Source organism: Somniosus microcephalus, unplaced genomic scaffold, assembly GCF_052327205.1.
Source record: "Somniosus microcephalus isolate GS21.2 unplaced genomic scaffold, FLI_Smic_1.0 unresolved_chr9, whole genome shotgun sequence".
In the NCBI taxonomy this organism is placed as follows: Eukaryota; Metazoa; Chordata; class Chondrichthyes; order Squaliformes; family Somniosidae; genus Somniosus; species Somniosus microcephalus.
The window spans coordinates 25,313,084-25,339,534 of NW_028225187.1; the positions used below are offsets into that span (position 1 = coordinate 25,313,084).

The 26,451-nt window shown below is 46.4% G+C and overlaps 1 protein-coding gene across 1 annotated transcript in view; it reads left to right on the plus strand.

Moving 5' to 3' along the window:
• Window positions 1-248: 248 nt before the first annotated feature.
• LOC147084951 (Fc receptor-like protein 3) overlaps window positions 249-26,451 on the plus strand; it is a 49,368-nt gene continuing 23,165 nt past the window's right edge. The window contains exons 1-9 of the mRNA XM_085979384.1: window positions 249-279; window positions 4,248-4,277; window positions 6,503-6,757; window positions 8,926-9,192; window positions 16,046-16,324; window positions 17,222-17,512; window positions 19,362-19,463; window positions 22,247-22,277; window positions 24,288-24,379. Coding sequence (XP_085835510.1) covers window positions 249-279; window positions 4,248-4,277; window positions 6,503-6,757; window positions 8,926-9,192; window positions 16,046-16,324; window positions 17,222-17,512; window positions 19,362-19,463; window positions 22,247-22,277; window positions 24,288-24,379 — 1,378 coding nt within the window. The remainder of the gene's footprint in view (window positions 280-4,247; window positions 4,278-6,502; window positions 6,758-8,925; window positions 9,193-16,045; window positions 16,325-17,221; window positions 17,513-19,361; window positions 19,464-22,246; window positions 22,278-24,287; window positions 24,380-26,451) is intronic.

Consider the following 26,451-nt stretch of genomic DNA (forward strand, 5'->3'; position numbering starts at 1 on the left):
GGCAGAGCTCCACAGCTGCAGACTGCTCCCGGGGAACTCGATCCAGCCGCTGTCTCCTCATTCCCCGTAAGTACAGACTCGGGATCTGCGCATGCGGGCATTTGGTATTGAAGAAGTCGAACGGAGTCAGCGGCTGAATGTGATTTTATGATTTCACTTTTCAGGTGAACAGAATTGAAAACAGCTGATCCGAAGCGCGCGTCTTCACAGAGGGAGGGGGACTGCTGCTCGGATCTCCCGCATTCGAAATGAAGCACATCTGTCGCCTTCTGATCTTCTGTAAGTGAATCTCAAATATTTCCAGTGCCTTTGATAATCTGCGTCACTCACCGCGGATCTATTTTCAGATTAATAAAGCTCATTCTGTAAGAAGGAGCGTCCCAAAAATTGATATTGACAGTTTCTGAAAGTAAGACATTTATTTAAAATGCGTTGAAATGTCATTTCTATGTTTCAGTTTTAATCTGAATTTAGTGCAACAATGTTAAGTTTGATAAGTCAGGGTAATAAGATCTTTCTGCTCATCTAAGTATATCCACTTTACTATAACAGGTTGCAGCCCTCTTAAGATTGCTTCTAGACAGCATACTGTTTATTACATTAGCAAATATTTAGCCTCACCTGCAGAAACTGCTTTCAAATGTCTAATTCTTGTAGTTTTGCTTATAAGTAGGAAGTAACATTTTTATGAACTCCATATCAAGTGTCAGCGTTGTCCCAGTTATTTCACTCTTACTAAATGCTATTAATAAATGCGGTGAGCTTTGCAATGCTTGGTGTCTGCGGCTAGCTGTTAACCTTGGTCTATATCATTGCTTCATGATTTTGTGTGGCACAGGCTGGCTTCTTGTTTACCATCTGCTATAGAGAGACAGGGAGATAGATAGATTTACAGAGAGATAGAGAGGGAGAAACTTGCAAACAAACACACACACACACACACAGGTACTGAAACATGCAGAGAGAGGCTGAGTCAGAGAGAGAGTCAAATGGAGAGAGAGAGTGGTTGTCAATGAATCAGAATAAAAGAGGAAGATGGACAAACGAGAGCGACAGAGTCAAAGAGATAGAGCAAGACATAAACACAGATGACATAGAGAGAGAGACGCACCGAAAGAGGCAGAGAGAGAGAAAACACGAGGGAGAGACAAAGAGGTACAGACGCAGAGAGAGACACAGGTAGAATGAAACAACATGCAGTGACACAGATAGCCAATGAGAGAGAAAGAGAGAGTCAAATAGACAGAGTGAGAGCAACAGAGAGTGACATGCAGACAGTGCCACTGACATAAGGCAAGTCAGAGAGAGAGTGAGACCGAGATATATACAGGCAAACATATGAAGACCGGGAAAGTGTGACAGATAGAGAGAGAATCGGCGAGGGAGAGACAGAGAGAGCGAGAGACAGACAAAAAGAAGTCAAACATTTAGGGCGGCGGTGGGCTGAAGATTCACAGAGAGAGAGAGAGAGCGAAAGAGAGAGAGGCAGAGCCAGAGACACACAGATAGCAACAGAGCGAGGCAGAGTGAGAGAGAACATTAGTAGTTTTATTCAACTCGCCTATGCGTAATCACTATGATTTCTTTTTAATTACTGGTGTAAGGGAGAACAACATACAGCAATGTCTTAACCGGGCACCACTTTGAATTTCAGGCACGATTAATATCTGCTGCCTAACCTAGAGTTAACAATGCTGAAGAGATAACATTTACTATGATTTTACTTGAACTAAACTGACGGATTAAAGATTTTTTCACAGGGAAATTTATAATTGTGGATCTTCAATATTAATGTATGATGCAATTTACTGGAACTTAGACAGAAGTGACTCTTTATGGTCACATGTCATTGAGGTTGCATTCCTGTGGGCTGCTGATGTCAGCGCTCAGTTGTCTTGTTAACCACTGGACCACAAGAGCAGAAAACAGGAACAAAAGGGTTTGCATCTTTAATGTACCACTGACTCATTTACCAGAACCTCATCTATTTTAATAACTTGACATTGGTTGTGGGACCATGTTAGCCACAACTTGTTCCACTGCTTAATGCGGTAGATCTTTAGTGATGATGTTTTCTTAATGTCTTTGTTCTTGTGCTTATAATGGTCCCCATGTTTCTGAAAATAATTGGCCAAACTGAATACTGGAAACATTCACCCGATTGAATCCTTGCTCGACTAAAGCCCCAAGTTCTACATGTTAAACAATGAAATACAGAGACATCTGCATTGATCATTGACCCTTTTGCAATTATAATTTCAAAGTTTGCAGCAACAGACATTGCTTTAGTAGTGTGATTCCTGTGGTCTGAGGCGCGACAAAAGTTTTCTGTTTCCAAATGCTTGGCCATGTACTGTCTTCAGGAGCATCAGTTGCAATCCAGCAATGCTTGTGACGATGATGATGATAATGATGAGTTAACTGATGATAGGAACTTAATAACAGGAGTAGGCCATTCAGCCCTTCGAGGACGCTCTGTCATTCAATTATATCATGGTTGATGCTCAGCTCCAATTAACCCCCTTTGCTCAATATCCATTGTTACCCTTACTCAACTAGTGTCAGCCGAGGCTCAGTGGAGCATGCTCGCCTGTGAGTCAGAAGGTTCGTGGATTCCAGTCGCAGTAAAGAGATTTGAGCAAAAATTCTAGGCTCCACCTCCAGTGCAGTGCTGATGGAGTGCTGCACTGTCGGAGGTGCCGTCTTTCAAATGAGACGTTAAAGGGAGACCCCGTCGAGGGTGTTATCCCCGGTACTGTGGCCAATATTTGTCCCTCAATCAACCTAACAAAAACAGATTATCTGGTCATTATCAGCATCATTGTGTGAAAATTAGCTGCCACATTTCCTACAGTGACTACTCTTCAAAAGTGCTCCAGTGGCTGTAAACCGCTTTGGAAGTTCTGAGGTCTAAAAACACGCTATATAAATGCAACTATTTCTTTCATTTTTAACTAAAATTTATCGCTTTGCATCTTGAAAATTCAATTTAACCCACAGTCCACAGCGATTTCTGTGGAGAGAGCTGAAATTCTCACTACATATTGGCCCAGAAATTCAGGTCGGAGGCTTCCCGCGGCTGCAAGCTTCCAATCTGCACTTACCTAGCACGCCGGCCGTTGAGCTGTGAGCCCGCTTGGGATTCCGATCCTGGGCCTCCTCCAACTACCGGCACGCAGTGCTTGTGTATCCCAGGGGCGCAGTTAGTTCGAAGCATCCCCTGGGATTACGTGGGCCATGGAGAGCCAATGGTAGCAGGGAGAGCCATCAAAACTATCAATACAACTCAGCCCCAAAACATAAATAAAACTTCAAATAATTTTTTTTTTTTAAATCACATTTTTAAAATAACTATACATTACATAAAATAACTAATTTAAACAGTCATTTAAATGTTTGAATAATTTTATTACAGTTTCTAACATCGCTAAAAATAAACTTACCATTCTTTAAAGTATTTAAAAATAATAAACCTGTTTAAAGAATGTTAAAATTTTACTTAATTCACTACTTACCTTGTTAAAAGCAAGCTTTGCGACTGCTTTTTAAAAATGCAACTGCTGGAGACTTACCTTCCTGGAGAAAGCTGCAAAATAACCCGTAATTTCCAGGCACATGCGCTGCCTGTCCGGCACATGCGTTTGACCTGTGAACCTCTTCCTTTAAGCGAACGAAGTTCCGGATTCCCACGCATGCGCAGTGCATGCACGCAATTGGCACATTCATTGGGCCTGCGCATGAGTACCCAGCCCGTACTCACCCGTGGGGTCCCGAAGTTCTGGCCCAATATTGTGTGAAAAGGCGATTCCTGATTTCCATCCCAAATGGACTATCACTAATTTTAAAGTAATGTTTCCTTCTCCATGACTGAACAATCAGTGGCTCTCAGAACAATGACTCATTTCAATTTTTGTCCGTTTCCTTTCATCTGGCAGCAACTTTTCCAGGTAGGCCTCAGACCATTAGTATCTTAAAAAAAAAACAATTTCCCTTTGTTCGTGAGAGGGTCAAATTGGCATAATTCGATGTAATAATATTTTACATTTACTTCAACTGAACTGAATACCTGGCGGCACATATAGTCTGCCGGCAAATATGGTACCGCCTGTTGTATGTCCCTGCCGAAGCCGAATTTCACCCCCTGGGTGTTTCCTCTATTTAGCTGCCTTACAGCTTAGCAGCTTAGGCCAAACTTGAAGATGGTCTCAGATAATGAAACATATTTTACATTGTCTTCTCTCTTTCAGTGCAAGTTACTCATCAGGCGACCACACAAGGTATGACGACAATAATGTTCATTATTGATAATAATCCAGTTTGTGCAATGAACGCTTCCAATTTGTATCTATAGGACAGCAGCAATCCAGCAATGGCGTAATTGTCAGCTGTTCACACGAATGTAAAACTGACGTTCTGGATTTGCCACCTTTCAGTGAAACCTTCGATCATCGTTTTGTTTGATTCAGTGTGAATGTAATGTGGGCGGTTTCAGTAACAGTCGGCCAATCGGAAACCCTGTTTTAAGCCTCAGCGTCAAGTTTAATGTCTACCAAAATATCTTAAAGATACAGTGACCTATACATTGGTCTGGGTAACTGCTAGTTCGTCTAACTGAGGATTGGCAGCGAGTAATCATAATTCAGTTAATAAATGAATGGAAAGATAGACAAATCATTGCTGAAGTAACAGAGAATGCTAATGAAATTAGTGCGGTTAAATATTGTGTATATAGACTTCAAATTATGCTTAATGAAATACCATATAATAAACTGGGTAGCAAAATTCGTATTTTGATCGCTGTGATTAAGGGGCAGTGACAGCGTAGATAAACATTCTCTGAGACAAAAAGAAAAGTAGTTGTGAAGTGTCGCTTTTTATGACTGAAAGGGAAAATTCAGTTGTGTCGCACAGAGGTCTGTATTAGGATCACTGTTCTGTCTGATAATTATGTATCACCTGGAATTTGGTATACAAGGACACAATTGCTAACTCTGCAGAAGACACCAAGCTCGGAAATGTAACAAGCAGTGTAATTTCGTAAGGATGTGGAAATTTATGGAAACCGTACTTATTCTGTGTCTCTTCTATGGTTTTGCTAGTGAAACTGGTGGGAGAGTGCATGGAGCACACTCCGAACAGTTCTGCTCTGCAATGCCATACGGGGTGGCAGGCGCTGACTAGTGGGGTACTGCAGGGACCAGTGCTTGGGCCCCAGCTATTCACAAGATATTGCAATGAATTGGATGGGGGAACCAAATGTAATATTTCCAAATTTGCTGATGAAACGAGACCAAATGGGATTGTGTGTTATGAGGAGCATGCAAAGAGTCTTCAAGGCGATTTAGACAAGTTGAGTGTTTGGGCAAATACATGGCAGATGCAGTATAACGTGGATAAATATGAAATTATTTACTCCGGTTGGAAAAACAGAAAGCAGAATATTATTTAAATGGTGATAGATTGTGAAATGTTAATGTCCAAATGGACCTGGTTTTCCGTGTACACCAAGCACTGAAAGCATAAATTCAGGTGCAGCAAGCAGTAAGGGAGGCAAATGGGTATGCTGCCCTTCATTGCAAGTGGATTTGAGTACAGGAGCAAGGATGTCTTACTACAGGTCTACAAGTCCTTGGTGAGACCATAACTGGATTACTGTGTGCGGTTTTTGGTCTCCTTACCTAAGGGAGGATATACTTTAAATAGAGGGAGAGCAGCGAAGGATCAACAGATTCCCGGGATGGCAGGACTGAAGTATGAGGAGACATTTGGTCGACTAGGCCTGTATTCACTAGAGTTTATAAGAATGAGAGGGGATCTCATTGAAACGTATAAAATTCTGACAGTGCTACGGAGACTGGATGCAGGGAGGATGTTTCCTCTGGCTGGGGTGTCTAGAACGAGAGGTCACAGTCTCAGGATACGGGGTAAGACATTTAGGACTGAGACGAGGAGAAATTTATTCACTCAGAGGGTGGTGAACCTGTGGACTTCTCTACCACAGAACGCTGTTGAGGCCAAGTCACTGAATATATTTAAGAATGAGATAGATTTCTAGACACAAAAGGCATCAAGGGGTATGGGTGTTGGGAGAGAGCGGGAATATGGTATTGAGATATAGGATCAGCTATGATCATATTGAATTTCGCAGCAGGCTCGAAGGGCTGAATGGCCTACTCCTGCTCCTTTTTTTCGATGTTTCTATCTTTCTAAGTGGGGTCCCATGTAAATCACACAAGCCTGATTTGCATGGTGATGGAGGACTAATGCCAGGAATAGGCAGGTACTGCTGCCGCCCAACGCTCGAAAAGTTTAAGCAGGCAGAAGGTCTCGGTTTACAGGGTGGTGAGGTCGATTTCTCCGATTGAAAATCAAAAGATCCATCCATGGACACTTGAGAGGTAGCGCGTGCTTTGGATAGCGACTAAAAATTCCCTATAGTGGATGTTGCAAAGATTAGTTTTAACATTTCTAATCCGAAATTAATGTAATTTTCTTTTTACAGCCCATGTTCCAGTAGTAGTCATTAGCTATCCGAGGAATGGAATTGTGAAAGAAGGGAAGGCATTTTACCTGCAGTGTCGATACAGAGGCGAGAATAAAGCGGCTTATTGGTATAAAGATGCGACCTATATTGCTTTTCGATATCAGTTCATTGAAAGATATGCAAATAGTCGCAGTGGAGCATCTTACCAGTGTTCAGTGCCGTTGTCTTGGTCCTCATATGTGCAGAGTAAACCCCTGGATCTAGTCACCATTGGTTAGTAAACTTTGACACCTATGGTCATAGCTCAGTTTTAGGCGAGAAATGGGACGCTTACAAAGGGGCCTCACAGTCAAATGTAGTACAGGATATCACAGAAACCCCACAATGCAGATAGAGGCCATTTCGGCCCATCGAGCCTGCACCGACACATATCCCACCCTATCCCCGTAACCCCACGTATTTAATCCCCCTAACACTAAGGGTCAATTTATCATAGCCAATCAACCTAACCCGCACATCTTTGGACTGAGGGAGGAAACCAGAGCACCCGGAGGAAACCCACACAAACACGGGGAGAATGTGCAAACTCCACACAGACAGTCACCCAAGGCCGGATTCGAACCCGGGTCTCTGGCGCTGTGAGGCAACAGTGCTAACCACTATGCCACCGTGCTGCCCTTGCAATACTGGGATAAAATTGGGCCGCGGGGGAGAAGTGAATCTTCATCCCTCCTCCTCATAGGGGGACCGCGCGCTTTCCTCAGAGTTGAAAATACAAGCTGCTATTGGAGATATTAACACACCAGAAGGTGGACATTTATTTTGTGCGGCAGTATCAAACGTATCATAGCGAATCGGCAGCCAGTTTCACCTCCCTTTATATCACGTTAACTTCAATTGAAATATCACACAAAGTCTAAATCTATCCCAAATTCTTACATGTGCTTAGGTCAATCATTTGTTATTTATGTCAAGAGAGACCTTAAACTGGTTATTGTGCATGGAACAGCCGCTCTCTAAAACAACAGATACGTGAATAACACCGTTAATATCTCCTTTAAGTCTGTGTATCTGTTTTATATCCAAATGTCAAACTTCAAAATCTGTGATCTGCAACCTACTTTATATTAATAATAAAGACATCTGAGTATTGCTGTGCCGCCTTCTGGCTGCGTTGTGTCGCTGGTCTGATATGAAATGGCTTCTCCGTTTAAACATTACTTCATCCTCTGTAGATTAGGTTGTAGGGTGACCCATCACAGAGGGAAAAATCCAACATTGGTGGATGCACAGAATGGTCGCTACTCTCTCAGTCCCTGTTATAAATCAAACATAAAAATCATAAAACCGCATGCTGTTTCGTATTCGCTCATTTGGCACGATTGTGTATTGCGAATTTATACCGGAGTGGGGATAACTTTACCTTTCATCACAGGATGAAATAAATAGGCGATGTCCAATCAATTGCCCGTTTTAGATTCCTTTGGAGTCGCATTTCTATTTAATTCAGTGTTAAATTAATCGAGAGTGGTTTGAAATTAAGGGTTGCGCCATTACTGCCCTTTGGCCTCTTGGCGGTAAAAGTGAAAAGTAGCTCAAGTGTATCCTCCCGTCCCTCCCCTGGGATTGGGATTGGTTGGAAGCGCATCTGCAGACCCGAGGCATGCTGAGAAGTGGAGTGTACATTTAGTGCCTTATCTTGTGCCTCACAGAAATCAAATTATTACAAATAGCAAGGAATGCTACTACCTAGCTAATAAACAATGGTAGACACATATTGACAGGTGATATCCTAGGGCTGGCTCCTTGATCACTGCCACAACTTTATTGGATGTGCAGTGCAAAAACTCTTTACACGCATAAACGGTGTTCCCTTCCACACACCTGCTGAAGTTACAGCAGAGGCGTGAAGGCAGTGAATTGCCCTGTGTTTCCACAAAAGGTAATGGTACAATGAGCAGCTAATTTGTTTGGTCTTGCTGGACGAACGAGCAATACTCCAGGAAACTCGAACAACTTCATGGTCTTGGAGAAGTTCCATGGGATTTTTTACTGATACCGGAAGCACCTGAAAAGGTGAAATCGACCACGGTTTTAATATCTTGATTCCACAACATTTACAAATACCGGGCGTGTATATAGAGAGGGCTGGGCATCTGCCTGGCTGTTGAATCGATCCTCGACATTGAACTTTGTTGATTAAACCTTGAAGGGCAATATGAGCAGTGTAAGCTCAAGAGAAGAAAGAGAAGGGTCACTTTCTGCTGCAACAAATGTTGGTTTGACTTTTTAGGTCTTATAATCACTTTTAGTTACTGAGCTGATACCGTTTGGTCTGGAAGTTGAGCTGCACTTTCAAGCCAATGTTTTTTATTTTTGAAGAAGGGTGCTTTAACATATTTTAATTTGTATTTCGTTCAAATGTTTCACATTTTTTGCAGCTTCTGGTTCGATTTTAACTCTGGAAGTGAAACCAACATCCGCACTGTCAGGTGACAGGATTGTCCTGAAATGCTTGATGCCTTCCTGGAAATGGAGTGAAGATTTTCTCTTCCTGTGGTATCGAGATAAACATTTAATGGCAAAAACTGACGAATCTCAGTACACCATAGAAAATGTGAAAGAGTCAGATGCGGCATCATATCGGTGTGAACTCAAAATACGTTACAGGAAGTGGATCTCCCCGAATGTAACCATCAGCGTAACAGGTTGGCCACTGCTTTTCTTTTTCATTTTCTTTATATGATCTGGTAATGAGCTGTTGAATGATGTCATATATTCTAAGAATCCTTGGCCTATATATGACTGCAGAACCACAGCAATGTGGTTGACTCTTAACTCCCCTCTGCAATGGCCTAGCAAGCAGCTAAGTTTTATCAAAACACCAGAAAAAACAATAAGATTAAAACTTGGAGCAACACCTGGCATTGAACTAGGCATCATATTCGGACACGGATAAGACACACAGGCAGCCCTGCAAATCCCCCCTCCCTAACATCTGGGTACTTGGGCAAAAATTGAGAGAGCTGTCCCACAGGTCATTCAAGCAATAGCCTGTCATAGTAATGATCACAGAATCATACCTTCCAGCCAATGTGGTGACTGGGTGGTGACAGAGCGATGTAGCTGTGAATATTTGCAGAATTAACAGTGATCATAGTAGATGTTGAGACACAGCAGGGCATAGCTAAAAGAACACATTTCTATTGAAGGATTCATACTTGAATGGTCCTGCACAGCGTGGAGTTACTGTTTTAGCAGAATATATTAAGCGGATTAATTTCTCTGCAAACAAAGCAGCGAGTGGAAATCCATAGCAATATAATAATGCTGCCTACTGGAGTGTTCCACAATACAGCTGCTGGTTACCATTTATTACAGACGCCCCTCGTGGCCGTTCTCGGGATTGCCTTGCGCTTATTATCAATAATCTTTGCTATTTGTTTAACTGTATGATATGAATTGTTACCTCCCAATACACATTCTGTTTTCACCGAACTCTTCTCCAAACCTAAACTGAGGACTGAGCCTGCAGTTGAATAATTTGAGGTAGACCAGTTAAAATTCATCTGTTTTATTGAAACAATGCAGTTCAATATTATGCTTCAATACACATTTTACAAAAATAGCAAAGCTATGAATTTGAATTCATACATCAACTCTAAGCACATGGGGGCAGCTTCGTTGAAGGACTCGGGGACTTACCTGTGTGAAAAAAACGCTTTCTACCACGGTGATAAAAGGAGAGTGATGAAGTTTCCATTATGGTAAAAGGTAATTACAATCAGCTGTAATTACTGTTCATCTTTCATTGAAATAATTCTTCAGGGGATTATAGTTAAATAAATATAGGAGAGGGATCCACTGTGGAAAAAGATTTACTCCCAACTTTATCACGTAATAACTCAATTTTGGATGTGTCCTGTTTAAATCATAGCACCATCTGGTTCTATGTACAATCCATAAAATTGCTGAAATGCGCACTTGTAAGTGCTGCAATGTTTGAAGTTCAGTGCCCACTCCCAGTGGCTAACGTTAGCTTCCTGCAATAGTGTGGAATGGGCGATATTGAATTCGCCTCCCATCATATGTCCCTCCCGTGTTTGCGCCGCATCATCTTCATTGGACAGGAATATCGTGCGTGGTGTACAATTGGTGCAAGATTCGATAGCACGCATTTGACCCCATGGATCCAAGGTCAAGTTACCTCCTCTGTTTCTGTCTGACTGATTTAGCAACGAGCAGAACCTGGTCAGGAACAGCACGGTGTTTAATCAGACAATGCCTTACCACTTACTGGTCCCGGAAATCATTGGTAGTTGAAATCTCGGTGCTAAAATTTAACTTAGAGTGTGCAATACGTAATTGGCAGACAAAGAATTCGAAATTGGCCTGTGTGTATAAAGGGTGACCGATGGGCTATTACTGGTTTTGCACCCCAGACAAACTTGAAATTGCACCCTCGAATTTCAGTAGAGGGGGTGGCAAAACGCCGGAGGATATTGGAGGCTGAGCCTCTGATGTACGGCCCCCCAATTGCATTCCGTTAAATCCTGCCAATCATAACTCTATCATTACATTTTCAAAGGAGCAGGCAATCTGAAAACGAGGTGGGATTTATCGATCCTGTGTCGTCAGTGGATTTCCAAAGAATTGCCTTGTCCAAAGCTTAGCGTTTAACATGAATGTCCTAAAATTTGCAGGTGCTGCAACAATGACCGAGGAGATTTCAGTATTTAAGACTTGGGCGTAAAACATCGGCTGGGCGGAGAGCAGAGTTCAAATTCAGAATGGGGGGATGGGGTGGGGTGAAGAGGGATAATCTCACAGGACCCACAGGATATTTCTTTCATTCATTTTAAATGAAGGGTTAACTTGTCCCCAAATCTAGCCAGAAGAGGATGTTCAGATCTCATGTGATACCTTTGTCGGTGTTCTAAAGTGTTGTAGGTGTCTACATACTCCTAGCAAGAAATACTGAACTCGGAGAGGTTCAACAGAAAAGGTTTAATTGTTTAGGCTGCATGCTGATCACTAAATGGAGTCAGAGACTACACAAAGTATGGCTGCCTTTCATCAGTGCACAGCTTCGACTGCTCCTCCCCCGTTCTGGGCTTAACTATGTTGCAGATCGAGTTTCTTAAATGGTGATCCATCTTAAAGGCATGATGCCTGATTTATAGTCTACGGACCGGAATGTGGATTGTGTCCTTTCTGTGATCGGTACGCCACACAGCTCCCCCCAGAATCCGATAGGAGGGAGTGTGTGAACTGGCGTGGCGGCTTGATGGCACGGCCGGAACGGCTCTTGGCGGTTGGTGTCGGGAGCGGGGCGGTCGGACGCGTCGGGCTCTTAGGTGGTCTGCCCCGCCGTGGGGGTTGGCCCACGTGAACGGGTTTGTCGGGCTCTAGGCGCGCCAGCTTGAGCCGGTCGACCGACACCTTGTCAGTTCTGCCGCCCACTTCGAGGAGGAAGAACTTGTTCCCCGTCTGGAGTACCTTGTAGGATCCATCGTATGGGGGCTGCAGAGGTCCTCGGTGGGCGTCATGGCGCACGAAAACAAATTTGGCCATGTGCAGGCTAGGTGGAACGCGGGTTGCTCGTTCGCCGTGCTGGCCGGTGGGTACCGGAGCGAACTGTTGTGCTTGGTTGGCGAAAGCGCGGCGCTGCTGGTCAGCCGACCAGGGGGTCGTGGCGGTGGGCAGGAACTCTCCGGCTATGCGCAGCGGCTGGCCATACACGAGTTCCACCACCGAGGCTTGCAGGTCTTCGTTGACCGTGGATCATAGGCCGAGTAGCACCCATGAGAGGTGGTCGATCCAAGCCTCGTCCTCGAGGCTGGCACAGAGGGATGCTTTCATGGACCTGTGGAATCGCTCGCACAGTCCGTTGGCTTGGGGGTGGTAAGCCGTGGTGCGGTGAACGGCCACCCCGATGTTTTGGGCGATGGTGGCCCACACATCAGAGGTGAACTGCGGGCCTCTATCCAATCTCATGTCCGAGGGGACGCCGAACCGAGCGACCCAGATATCGATGAACGCCCTCGCGATGTCAGCGGTGGTGGTGGACATCAGTGGAATGGCCTCGGGCCAGCGGGTGGTACGGTCCACGATTGTCAGTAGGTGCGTGTGACCTTGTGATGGCGGCTGGTGGCCGAAGAGGTCGATGTGGACGTGGTCGAACCTTCTTTCTGGCATGGTGAACTCCTCGCGTGGGGCTTTGACATGCTGGTGGATATTGGCACGCTGTCAAGCTATGCAGGATCTGGACCAGACGCGCACATCATTGCGCAGGCCACACCAGACAAATCAGTTGGTCACCAGTCTAATGGACGCGCGGGTGCCGGGGTGGGAGAGGCCGTGGACGATGTCGAGCACCCGTTTTTGCCAGGACGCCGGGACTACGGGGTGGGGTTGCACCAAGGAGGTGTCGCATTTGACTTTGACAGTGGACGGGCCGCAGGTGATGTCGGTCAGTCGCAGCCCTGGGAGGGTTGTGGGCGCGGAGAGCAGATCAGGGTCGGTGCGTTGCTCCGCTGCCAGTTGAGCATAGTCCACTGCCAGGTGGGCGCCGTGGACAGCGGGGCGGGATAGGCAGTTGGCCACCACGTTGTCTTGACCGGAGATGTGCCGGATGTCCGGGGTGAATTCGGACACCGCGGTGAGCAGGCGTTGTTGCCTGGCTGACCACGGGTCTGCAGATTTCGCCATTGCGAATGTCAGGGGTTTGTGGTCGACAACCGTGGTGAAGGGGCGGCCTTCCAGAAGAAATCTAAAATGGCAGCCTGCCAGGTACAGTGCGAGGAGCTCGCAGTCAATGGCGCTGTATTTGGCCTCCGGGGGGCGCAGTTGGTGGCTGAAAAAGGCCAGCGGTTGCCAGGCCCCCTTGACCCACTGTTCGTAGATGGCGCCGACCGCGTGGTCGGAGGTGTCCGTGGTGAGGGCCACCCTGGCGTTGGGCTGTGCGTGAGCAAGCATGGTGGCGTCGGCGAGCGCCTTTTTCGTCGAGTCGAAAGCGGTCAACATGTCCGCCGACCACTCGATCGCCATTCTGTCTTTCTTACCCCGGAGGGCTTCGAATAGGAGCCGCATGAGGGAGGCCACTCCAGGAATGAAGCGGTTGTAAAAGTTGATCATCCCCAAGAACTCCTGAAGGCCTTTGATGGTGGTAGGCCGGGGGATCTGCTCGACGGCTTGCACCTTGGCGGGCAGGTGAATGGCTCCATCCTGCATGATGTGGTGGCCAAGGAATTCGATCCTGCTGAGGCCGAATTGGCACTTGGCTGGGCTGATGATGAGCCTGTGCTCACTGAACCGCTGGAACAGGGTGCAGAGGTGCTCGATGTGTTCCTGCTTTGAGGAACTAGCTACCAGGATATCATCCAGGTAGACAAAGAGGAACTTCAGGTCCCGGATGACCGAGTCCATGAGCCGCTGGAAGGCCTGGGCCGCGTTTTTGAGGCCGCAGGGCATTCGGAGGAACTCGAATAGCACAAAAGTGGTGATTATGGCCGTCTTTGGAACGCCCGTGGGGTGGACTGGCACCTGATGGTAACCGCACACCAGGTCGACTTTGGAGAAGACGGAGCGGTCGGCCAGTCTAGCCGAGAAGTATTGAATGTGTTGTATGGGGTACCGATCCGGCGCGGTGGTGTCATTTAGGCGCCGGTAGTCCCCGCAGGGGCGCCATCCCCCATCGGGTTTGGTGACGATGTGGAGTGGCGAGGCCCAGGGGCTGTTGGAGCAGCGGATGATGCCGAGCTGTTCCATTGTGGTGAACTCGGCCCGCGCGATCTCCAGCTTGGCCGGGTCCAGCCTGCGGGCATGGGCATATACCGGTGGGCCTGTGGTGGGCATGAAGTATTCTACCCCGTGCTTAGCAAACTTTGCAGAGAAGGTCGGGTTGGTGAGTGCTGGGAACTCAGCCAGGAGTGCTGAGTAGTCGTCTGTTGAGCGGGCGCGGCACTGCCACGCCATTTCGGCGGGTTGGTGGGGGGCCATGGCGCCCGGGATAGTTGTCATGTTGTTCATGTCCACGAGGCGGCGCCGAGGCCTGTCGACCAACAGGCCGTGGGTGCACAGGAAATCCGCACCGAGCAGCGGGGAGCGCACCTTGGCGGTGATAAACTCCCAGTGGTAGCGGCGGCCTGCGAGGTCGATGGTGATGGTGCGGGTGCCATACATCCGGATGTTGGTGCCTTTGGCAGCAGTCAGCGCAGGGCAGTGGCCGCCTCGCTGGATCTCGAGGGCGGACGCGGTGATGATGCTGCGCTGCGCGCCCGTGTCGCATATGAAACGGCGTCCGGAGTTGCTCTCCGTAATGTACAGCAGTGCACCTACTTGCCACATGGCCATCGTGTAGGCCGGTGTGGGGGCAGTTGGAAACATGCAGGGATGGTTGCAGCAGCGTGTCCGTGCGCCGAACCGGGCATGGAAGTAGCAGTAGCCCTGGGTCAGAGGGCTTGTGTGACGTGGGGGCCTGGGGGGCCTCGTGGCTCAGCTGTGTGGCCGCGCGATAGAGGGTGGAGCGTGCGCCGACGCTGCAGAAGCCAGGTCGGGGGTGACGGCGTGGTTGGAGCTGGCGGACAGGAGCTTATCAGTTTCGTCGGCCAGGGCCTCGAGGTCCGTGAGGCTGGAAGCCACGATCGCCGGGCGGACACTGGGAGGTAGTTGGTGGATAAAGAGCTTGAGGAAGAGGGAGCTGGGCGGTTTCTCGTCGGTCAGAGCAAGCATGTGTGAGAGCAAGTCTGATGGCGTGGAGTCACTGAGGCCCGGGAGGTCGAGGAGGTGGCAGTTGCGCAAGAATTGGGAGGCTGTGAATTTTTTAATGAGCGCGGCCTTGAGATGAGCGTACTTGCCTTCCTCCGAAGGGTTTTGTAGTGTTGTCCAGACTTTCGTGATTGTGGAGCTGCCCAGGGAGGCGAGGAGGTATCGTACATCGTTGCGTCGGCGGTGATGCCACGGAGTCGGAATTGCGATTCGGCTTGAAGGAACCAGGCTGTGGCCAGGTTCTCACAGAATTCCGGCAGCCTCACAGAAACTGCATTTGTGTCAGCCATGGTTACGCTTAGGAGTCGTCCTGAGCGTCGGGGTCACCAATTTAGGAGTCTACGTACTCTTAGCAAAAAATACTGAACACGGAGGGATTCAACAGAAAATGTTTAATTGTTGAGGCTGCATGCTGGACACAAAATGGAGTCAGAGACTACACAAAATACGACTGCCTTTTATCAGTGAAGAGCTTCGAATGCTCCTCCCCCGCTCTGGGCTTAACTATGTTGCAGATCGAGTTTCTTAAAGGTGTGATCCATCTTAAAGGCATGACGCCTGATTTATAGTCTACGGACCGTAAAGCGCATTGTGTCCTTTCTGTGATCGGTACGCCACAGTGTCTCTTCCTGTAAGCAGAGTGCAATGAAGGATAATTGAACGGCTCTTTCTTTGAGCCGCTGTCATCATTTCATTGCTCTGATCATTAACGTGTGTTATCCAAACAAATACATTCTTAAGTCTCTGAGAGATGCTTTAGCTGGTAAATCTATTCTTTATTCTATTTTATAGAGCTCTTCTCCAAACCTACATTGAGGGCTGTGTCTGAAGCTCAATTATTTGAGGGCCAACAGTTAAATCTCGCATGTTTGGCTGAAATATTTCGCTCCAGTTCGTCTTTGAGATATGTATTTTTCAAAGATGGACAAGCTCTCAATTCGGCGGCAGACCACAACTATTACATCAAGGAGACATCACTGATGGACGATTCGGGAATTTACCAGTGTGAAGCAAGTACTTGGAACAGTGAGGTGAAGAAACTGAGTAATCAGGTTTCTGTTTCAGTCAGACGTGAGTACAATTTACTGTTAGAATTTAGCATCTTTCATCCACAAAATTCCCAGCAGGTTCTCACACGGGGATTGTTCAGTTTAGTAAGGGCCTTACCTATATGTTCAACATGCACTGAATACATAAATAACTAAATAATTGTCGCATAAACAACAGGAGAAAGGAAATAATAGCATGTTTGTACAACACATTCGTGAGGCTGCAATGCTGTGTACAATGTCGTGCCTTCCATTTTAAAGAGAACAGTAACATCACAGAAAACGGGCAGCACTGATTCACCAGATGACGCCAGGGATGTAAAACTTTATTCACCAGAATAGACTGGAGATACTGGCACGAACAATACCGGAGTAGCCATGGCTAAGAGTTACTTCATTAGTGTTTTTTACATGATCACACCGAGATAGGATGATAAGGGAAAGTTATTCTCTCTGATTGCGAAGACCGGAAGGACGGATCATTGAAGTATAATTATCAATAAAAGCGCGAGGATAGCTTAGAAGAACTTTCTTTATTCGAGTTTGCTGGAACAAAGAATGATTTGCCAGGTGGAGCGGTGGAGTTAGATACCATTGCATTTAGGTAGGTTAGTGTTTATGGTACTGGAATAGTGCAGAGTTCCTGACATTCACTAGCAGAGTTAGTAGGAATCAGTACCAGGCCAGAGATAGTAGGTTGGCCACAAGTGGATGGCAGTAGGAATCATTGTAGTTCCTGGATCAGTCTTTCCTCTATTAATTCCACCTACTGCTAAAGTGGAAGAGGGAGAAGAACGCCCAATATTGGTGTGGTGACCTAAATGACGAGGCTCTTTATTATGATGAGAGCCCTATTTCACTTTGAAAGTAACACAACATCTTCTACAAAAGCAAAGTAATTAACAAATGGTTATATTAGCAGGAATCCCAGCGTCCAAACCGGAACTGGCAATCAGCCCTGGTAAAGTGTTAATGGAAGGAGACACAGCGTCGTTAACCTGCTCAGTGTCCAACGGTTCTACCCCGATTACCTACATTTTCTACAAAGACCAGAATAAAGAACTCTTCCGAGAGGTGTCCGACCTAACCACAATTAATTATCGAATCGGTGAAGTTAACCAAAGCACCCAAGGGGATTATAGTTGTGGGGTTTCAAACGAAGTGGCAGGACGTCCTCTGCACAGCGATTTCGTTGCGGTGTCAGTGCGAGGTGAGTTATTATAAATACCTCTGAGGCAGAACGAAACAAGTGACTCAAAGTCAGATCAGCCCGGGGATCACTGCTTTTGTCGTCAGCTTGGATGGTGTAACATCTTCTTTGACATTCGTCTGTGTGAAGTGATTCACTGCACCAATTACATTAAACAGGTGATTGCCAAAAAAGAACAAGAATATCATCTGATCGCATCAAGTATTGGTCTATAAACTGCAACAGTAATTTGTAGGTTAAAAAAGGCCAATCAGTCTAGTTAATTGACAAATTTAGGGAAGTTATACGGATTGTTTAATGACTCAAAGCTTAATACCTTAGGCAGTCATTTCTGGGCTGTATGGTTTAGACCATCATTTCTCGAGAGTTGTTGTGAATATATTTTTATTCGTTTATGGGATGTGGGCATCGCTGGCAAGGCTAGCAATTATTGGCCATGATTAATTGTTCTCGAGAAGGTGGTGGTGAGCCACCTTCTTGAACCACTGCAGTCCATGTGGTGAAGGTACTCCCACAGAGCTTTTAGGGAGGGAGTTCCAGAATTTTGACGCAGCGATGATGAAGGTTCGGCGATATATTTCTAAATCAGGTTGGTGTGTGACTTGGCAAGCAACTTGGAGGTGATGGTGTCTCCATGCCACTGCTGCCCTTCACCATCTCGGTGGAAGAGGTTGCGGGTTCGGGAGGTGCTGAGGAAGAAGCTTTGGCGAGTTGCTGCAGTGCATTTGTAGATGGTGCACACTGCAGCCACGGTATGCTTGTGGTTGGGGGAAATAATGTTTTAGGAGGTGGATGATGTGTCAATCAATGGGGCTGCATTGTCCTGGATTGTGTTAAGCTTCATGAGTGTTGTTGGAGCTGCACTCACCAGAAAAGTGGAGAGTATTCCATCACACTCCTTAATTGTGCCTTGTAGATGGTGGAAAATCTTTGGTGAACCAAAAGGTAAGACACGAGCCGCAGATTACCTTACTCTGACCTGCTCGTGTTGCTAACATATTTCAAGCTCAATTGGGCAAAATAGGTTCTATACCTAGATTAATGAAATATTGGCAGCATTGGAGCAGTCAGGCTTCAAGCCCGAATTAGGCATCGCTCTGAATGGGGACACTGTAACTGTAGGTGAAGGAGAAACATGGGTCATATCGAATAGTTTGCCCATTATAATCCTCGTCATAAATTTTCTTCCATTGTCTTCAATGAGAAGGGAACCCGGCTGTGATGTATGACTGGTGGAAAATTCCACATCCTGCATTTTGCACCAGCTTGTAAAATTCTATATAATCCCCGAGATGTTCTATATGAAACTTATTGCAAGTTGTACTGTTGTCTCATTGCAACCAGTTACTATTTGGAGTTATGTGCAGAAACTTTAGTTAGAACTAACATTACATATCACTGATGGTACAGCACAAGGACAATTCTGAACTGAATATTTTCACCAATGCATTTGCAGCTGATCAGCAATTCTTGACCAGTCTGATTTATTTATCTGGTTTATATAGTGAACACGAGGACCAGGTGTTTAAAGTAGTTACATTCGAGGACAGGAAGCTAGATGGGAAAAATGGCGAGTAGGAATTGATGTGGGACAGGGACGTTTGGGTTAGTTGTAGTTTGTGGACAGCGGCATTAGGAGCCCAGAAAGTAAGGCATTGTAATAATCTAACCTAGAGCTGACAAACCCAGGAATCAGTGTTCCAGGGTCATGGGACTGAGGTGGGTAGAAAGGGAATCCATTCAGTGCAGATTTTAAAAACAATTTTAATTCTGCGTATGGTGCGAGGTTGAATTTGTAATGCTTGGAAAGGTTTCATGTGATTCATGGAATAAGTTTCTGTGATTCCAGCACAAAATCACACAACCGCGATCACAGCAACAGTTGTTTCAGTTTTTCTGATGGCTGCCCTGATTGCACTGGTTTTCTTCAAACTTCGGAAGAAGCAGCAAGGTGAGCAATGTCTTACAGGCAGGTAATTGGCTCTACAGTCACATGACGGGTTTCAATCCCCTCCATATTCAGATGGAGCATTCGAAATGTAACATTTTGGCAGTACCACCGGTTGTCCCTTTCATATAGATATATACATAATTCCCTTTAACTTACCTAACTGTATGTACTTAACTTACTTATGTATGTATAACTTACCTGTTGGGGCCGTTGCCCCTTTAACTTACCGGTTGGGCCGTTGCCCCTTTAAGAGGTGACCTAACGCGCTGATGTCACGCATCACGTGATGCACGCACACCAGCCGCTGGCCCGACTCGGTCTTCCAAGACGGCCGCCGGCACAGCCCGGTCTACCGCGACTTCGGCCGGCCAGCCGACGGGAGCGACGCGATCTTCCGCCCCCGCGGCAAGCACCGGCAAAGCCCGGCCTCGCGATCTCGGCCTCAACGGCCAGCCTCCGTACCGGGAGACGCGCTGAGACAACGACGCGGTCACGCTACGCCCCAAGCACGGGCAAACGCAATGACGCACATCACGTGACGCCCTAAGCGCGGGAAACGCGACCGAGCGTGATGACGTCATCACGCTCGCCACGGGACTGCGAACTCAGTCCTCGTGGAGTCCCCGCTGGGAGAAGACCTATACCAAGGTGCTCCTACAGTCAGCCATCTTACCTGCCATCTTACCTGATGTAATTAGTCTGTTCCTGTAAATAAAGACTTGTTAATAGTTCGTCGAAGTCAAACTCTCTTATTTAGTGGCGATCTACATGAACCGATACATTGGTGACCCAACGAAGTGAGTACGGGAGTTCATCAATTCCTACACTACAATCGGTGACCCCGTGTCCGTGAACGATTTTCACGCTAGCAACGCGCAGCCTGACCCTCATCTTCACAGAGGTACAGCACGCCCAACTGCAACCGTCGACCATCAACGCTACATTGGTGACCCAACGACGTGAGTACGGGAGCTCATCAATTCCAACGCTACATTGGTGACCCCGCATCCGTGAACGATTTTCACGGTAGCAACGCGCGCCTGAACCTCATCTTCCCACAAGACGACCGACACACAACCGACGAACAACCACGGAGCAGCAGCCGCCTACCACCGATTCCAACGAAAGTGACCCCGTTTGTGCGAACGTATTCGCAAGGTAAGCGCAGCCTGGAGCAAATCCCGTTTTGACACGGACAGAACGCAACTGGACCCCATTTGTTTGTTTTATTGTGAGCAGTTTTCACAAAAATAGCACGCCATGGAAGCACCAGCCGTTTTGCTGTCGCTACCGCAATCCAGGGAGCCACAGTCTCCCTCGTGCTTTATACCAGTAGAAGCCCCGTTCGACGAGAACATCGATGCGGCGCCGACCACGCACTTGCTCACGGTCCCCGTACTCACTTTTCCTACCACCGCACAGATCGTCCGCCTCTACGTCCACAGCGACAGCAAGTATAAATCTCTCTAAGCACGGGGTACAGCATGTTCGGGCCCACAAAATAGGAGCACGCCCTGCGGGGTTACCACGAGGACTCACCCCTGCAAAATATGAGGACCCACTCCTCGCGCATGAGGACCAATCCCTCGCGAACCATGAGGACCCATCCCTCGTGAAAAACGATGATTCCTTCTCGGCCGACGATGCAAGAGCCCTTCAGCCTGCTGGTTATGTTACCTTCTACACGATTCGGCATGAACTAAAAGCGTGCCGCTCTCCCGGCTGTGTTCTACTAAATCGATAACTGTTACAAGTGTTGCCGCCATCCAGGCAGAGTTTACCCCTCATGAAAGCAACAACAACCTGGACCATTGCCGCCCTTTCTCCAGTTTTCCTCTCAACGAACGCAAACGCCCTCTGATGCCGCCGGCCCGACTCGGTCTTCCAAGACGGCCGCCGGCACAGCCCGGCCTACCGCGACTTCGGCCGCATCGGCCAGCCGACGGGAGCGACGCGAACTTCCGCCCCCGCGGCAAGCACCGGCACAGCCCGGCCTCACGACCTCGGCCTCAACGGCCAGCATCCGTGCCGGGAGACGCGCTGACGCAACGATGCGGTCACATGACGCCCCAAGCGCAGGCAAATGCGACGATGCACATCAAGTGACGCCCTAAGCGCGGGACACGCGACCGAGCGTGATGACGCCATCACGCTCTCCACAGGACTGCGAACTCAGTCCTCGGGGAGTCCCCGCTGGGACAAGACCTATACCAGGGTGCTCCTACAGTCAGCCATCTTACCTGCCATCTTACCTGATGTAATTAGTCTGTTCCTGTAAATAAACAACTTGTTAATAGTTCGTCGAAGTCAAACTCTCTTATTTAGTCGCGATCTACATGAACCGCTATAACATCATGATTTGAGAGGGAGACCAATAGTGTGTTCGGGAGAGCGAAGTCTTCTTTACAAGGATGCGTTCGGATCATGAAATCAGCTTACTGGTTTGAGGGTATTTGTCACCTCATTCCATTCTGAAAAGTTAAGCATCATGGCGAGGGAGAGAAAAAAAACTAGCACGTGGTTAGTAAGAGACGTGAAATCTGATAGCGGATGTGTAATGCCTGTTAACATATTGAAGGTCTCTGGACGCTCTTTGTTCATTCTTTTTCTGTTTTATTTAGTGATTCATATAAATGCACGTTTGTAACAGTTTCTGATTAATAATCAATGAAAATGTTTGCTATTTGGAGATTACTTAAGGAAACTCAAGCCAACTCTAGGCAGTAAGAGCCCAATATTTATTGCACAACTTGCTGAAGTATGTCTCTTCCTATTTTATCCAGACAATTCCTCAAGTGTTTCACAGCCTCAGGGGTAAGTCTGTAAAATCGTTATTATTCAGTCGTAACTACATTCATGATTATACTGAAAGTGTGAAAATCGTCAGTGGCATGGATACAAATGAGGCGGTATTGCATCTTCCACCAGTTATACGCCCCCAAATTGAACTGAATATCGGACAGAACTTAGAGGGGCGGTAGGTGTGCTACCACCAGTTATGCCTCCCCGCCCAATTCGAATTTCACACCATAGTCTCTGATATAGCAACGCTGGAGACAGTTACAGTTTTTAAGAGCTAAATATTATCTTATTTTTGTTTCTGCGTTTTAGTTTATCAACAGGCCAGTCAGCCTAACATAGTTATTGGAACATATTATTAGGGGAAAAATAAACTTGGTTTAATCAAGGAGATACGGCATGGATTTGTTAAAGGAAAATCATATCTGACTAACTTGATTGAATTCTTTGGTGAGGTAACAAAAACTTTTGATCAAGATATTGTAGTAGATGTTGTATATATGGAAGGCAGTCGAAAAAGCTTATTGAAAAAGATGTAAACCCATGGGATTAAGGGAAAGTGGCAGTATGGATAAGGAGTAGGCTCGGTGACAGGAAGCAAAGTGTCGTGCAGGATGGATGTTTCTCAGACTGGGAGGTGGTTTTCAGTGGTGTTCCCCAAGGGCCAGTTTGGGGTCCATTACTCTTTGGAATTTTAATGAGCGACCTAGACTAATGTGTAGGGAGCAACATTGTAAATTTGCAGGTGATACATAACTTGGCCAGGTAGTAGATAGCGATGAGGTTTGTTGTAGTCTTCAGGGTGACATTGACAGAAATGGTTAAATGGCAGAAGCATGGCAGATGGAGTTCAACCTGGAGAACTGTGAAGTGATGTACTCTTGGAGAACTAATCTGGAAAGAAAATATACAATAAAGGGCACGATTTTGAAAAGTGTAGATGAGCAGAGATACGTTGGTGTGCATATACACAAAACCTTAAAGATGGCAGGGCAAGTTGATAAGGTGGTTATAACAGCATATGGATCACTTGTTTTTTTTGAAATAGTGGCTTAGAATATAAAAGCAAAGAGAGCATGCTAGAACTTTATGAATCAGTGGTTAGGCCTCAGCTGGACAATTCCATGCAGCAACTCGCCAAGGCTTCTTCGGCAGCACCACCAAAACCCGCGAACTCTTCCAGCTAGAAGGACAAGGGCAGCAGGCACATCGGAACATCACCACCTCCAAGTTCCCCTCCAAGTCCAAAACCATCCTGATTAGAACTATATCGCAGATCCTTCATCATCGCTAGGCCAAAATCCTGGAACTCCCTCCCTAACAGCACTGTGGGAGTACCTTCACCACCTGGACTGCAGCGGTTCAAGAAGCCGGCCCACCAGCACCTTATCGAGGTAATTAGGGATGGGCAATAAATGCTGGCCTTGCCAGCGACGCCCACATCCCAAATACGAATAAAACCACACTTCAGGAGACATACAAGAAGCAAAAAAAGGATAGAGAGAAGGTTTATAGGATGTTACCAGGAATGAGGGACTTAATTTACGAGGAGTGGTTGGAAAATTAGGTCTTAGAACAGAGAAGTTTGAGACGTGACCAATAGAGATTTTAAAGACGATGAGAGGTTTTGTTAGAGTAGATAGAGACACAATATTCCCTCTTGGTCAATAACTAGATGTCATAGATTCAACATCATTGTAAAAAGGTCTTGAGGGGAGATGTTGAGAAATATTTTTCATTGAGAGAGTTGTCGGGACCTAGAAGGCTCTACCTCAAAACTTGGTGGAAGCTATTTACATGAAACGCTTTAGCAGTTAGTTTGACGGATCTTTGAGGATGAGGATCTTACAGGGCAGCGGACAAAAGCCAGGGATATGGGACTAAGCAGGATTGCTCCTTCAAGGCGTTCTATGTTCTGTATATCTACTTCTGAATGTTTCTATGATGCTGTAACATTTCGTTGAAAGTGAACTTTGAGTTGTTGATGCATGAATCCTTAATATCTGAGAACATTATCGTGTACAGAATGGCCACTGAAAATAGATCGCTAACCCCAAGTGAAGAAACACCTGCAAGCAATTTCGAGTATGCAGTTGTTCGATCAGCCCAAAATATCGGTAAGCATGAACTGACACCTGTGAAACATATGTTAGATTGTTCATGGTAACCTTGGTTCTGCTGGTGACCCACGGTAACTTCAGCGGAAGTTCGGTGAAAATTCAGAGAAACGGCAGGTTTTGCATTACTTGCGCCAATATTCCACCGAGGTTGCGACGGGATATGGTGGAAATCGCCCATGGACATTGGAGTTCTACATCTGCAAACATTCAGCATACCCTCGTGTTAGATTTACATTTATTGCCTGGACATTAAGAATCGCGTGGGTCGAGCATACGAAGGGAAATATTTTGGGGTGTTTGGCACGGTTCTATTGAAACAAATTAATGGAAAGATAAGCTGGTGGGTTCTGTTAGGGATGTGCCTGTTGCCCCAGCAGACTGTGCTCTCTGCGCTCCTTGCAGGTGATGCCAACTGCTCCGCCGCCAAGACAAAAATCTACCCTTTATTCCCTTTTAATTTTGAATTCATTATCTCCTCTACTTCTCATTCTTCTTTTTCTGAGGATAATGGTTCCCAGTCGGCCGGGATTGATAGGAAGGCATCTGGCTGCTAGTCCAAAAGTGTTAATCTCAGAACCTGATAATCAGACATACTGAGAAATATATTGAATACTAAATTGAGATGGGGACCTGTCTCCTCCCCACCATTACAATAAACTTTCCAAGCAAAGGATGCTGGAACTGTACCTCTCACCGCTATCTGTGTGCCTGGAATGGAGAGAATGTGCTGCTCATCATCACCACCCTTACAAGCAAGCAACTCAGCCCAACCCCATTGCTTGGGACCAAGAAACTTCGTTGTTAGATCCGTGATTCTGAGAGTATGATGTTTTCAAATAACTACACGGATGCTGTAACTTAACAATCAACAGGTGTTTACTGGAGTAGGGTAGTCTCAAGACTGGGGGTACAGAGGCATGCTCAAGGCTTATATACAGGTGTGGTCACTGCCGTTACTAAAGTATACAGGAGCTGTAAAAGTAGTTTTCTCTGAAAGGTACATACACTACAATTCCTCCCCTTTTAGATTAGCAGTACCCATAATATTCAAATAACAATTAAGACTTTAACATGCACAGTAAACAAAAATAGTCCATTTATAGATTCAGTCTTTGGGGCAGCTTCCTCATCCTTTCTGGATAGCACCTTTCCTGAGGTTCTTGTTCTTGCTGCGGAGGCGATTCTGGCCCCTTTTCGTCGGTTAGTTCATCAGTTTCCACTGCTACTGGTTCTGAGGTAGATGCTACCGGTATGTCGGGTTCATCCGCAGGTACTTGAGACATGGGGTTGACTCGTTCCTGTGACGCTAAGATCTGATCAACGTGGCGTCTCACAATGTTCTCCCCGACATCCACTGTGTACATTAATGGCCCCTGCCTTGTGCATATCGTTCCGGGTTGCCATTTCTCTGTTCGGTATTCATGTGCCAAGACTGTTTGTCCTAAATTAAAGCTCCTTGTCGGCTTCTCATTGATGTGCTGGAATTGTTTATCCTCAACATTTCTTTGCACATTTGGTCTGAGCAAATCCAGACTAGATCTCAACCTTCGGTTAAAGAACATCATGGCCGGGGTCTGGTTGGTAACTGCATGTGTCGCATTTCTGTAGGCTAATAGGAAATTGTCCACCTTATGCTGTAGTGGAATTTCATCGTCGCACATGGCCTTTATCGCCTTTTTAAAGGTTTGTACGAACCTCTCAGCCAATCCATTTGTGGCTGGATGATACGGGGCGGATGTGTAATGGCTTAACCCATTCCTTCTCATAAATTTCCGAAAATCTTTGGACACAAACTGTGGTCCATTATCAGAGCAAATCTGCTCTGGCAAGCCATTCCTGGCAAATATGGTCCATAGGACTGCAATCGTATTCTCTGTAGTGGTTGAGGACATTTTTATCACCTCAGGCCATTTCGAGTGAGCATCCACTGATATTAAGAACATTGAGTCCATGAATGGACCAGCAAAATCAATATGCACCCATTGTAATGGAGAGGAGGGCCACTCCCATGGGTGTAGAGGGGCATGTGGTGGTGTATTTTAGAACTTCTGGCATCCTGAGCAGCTCTT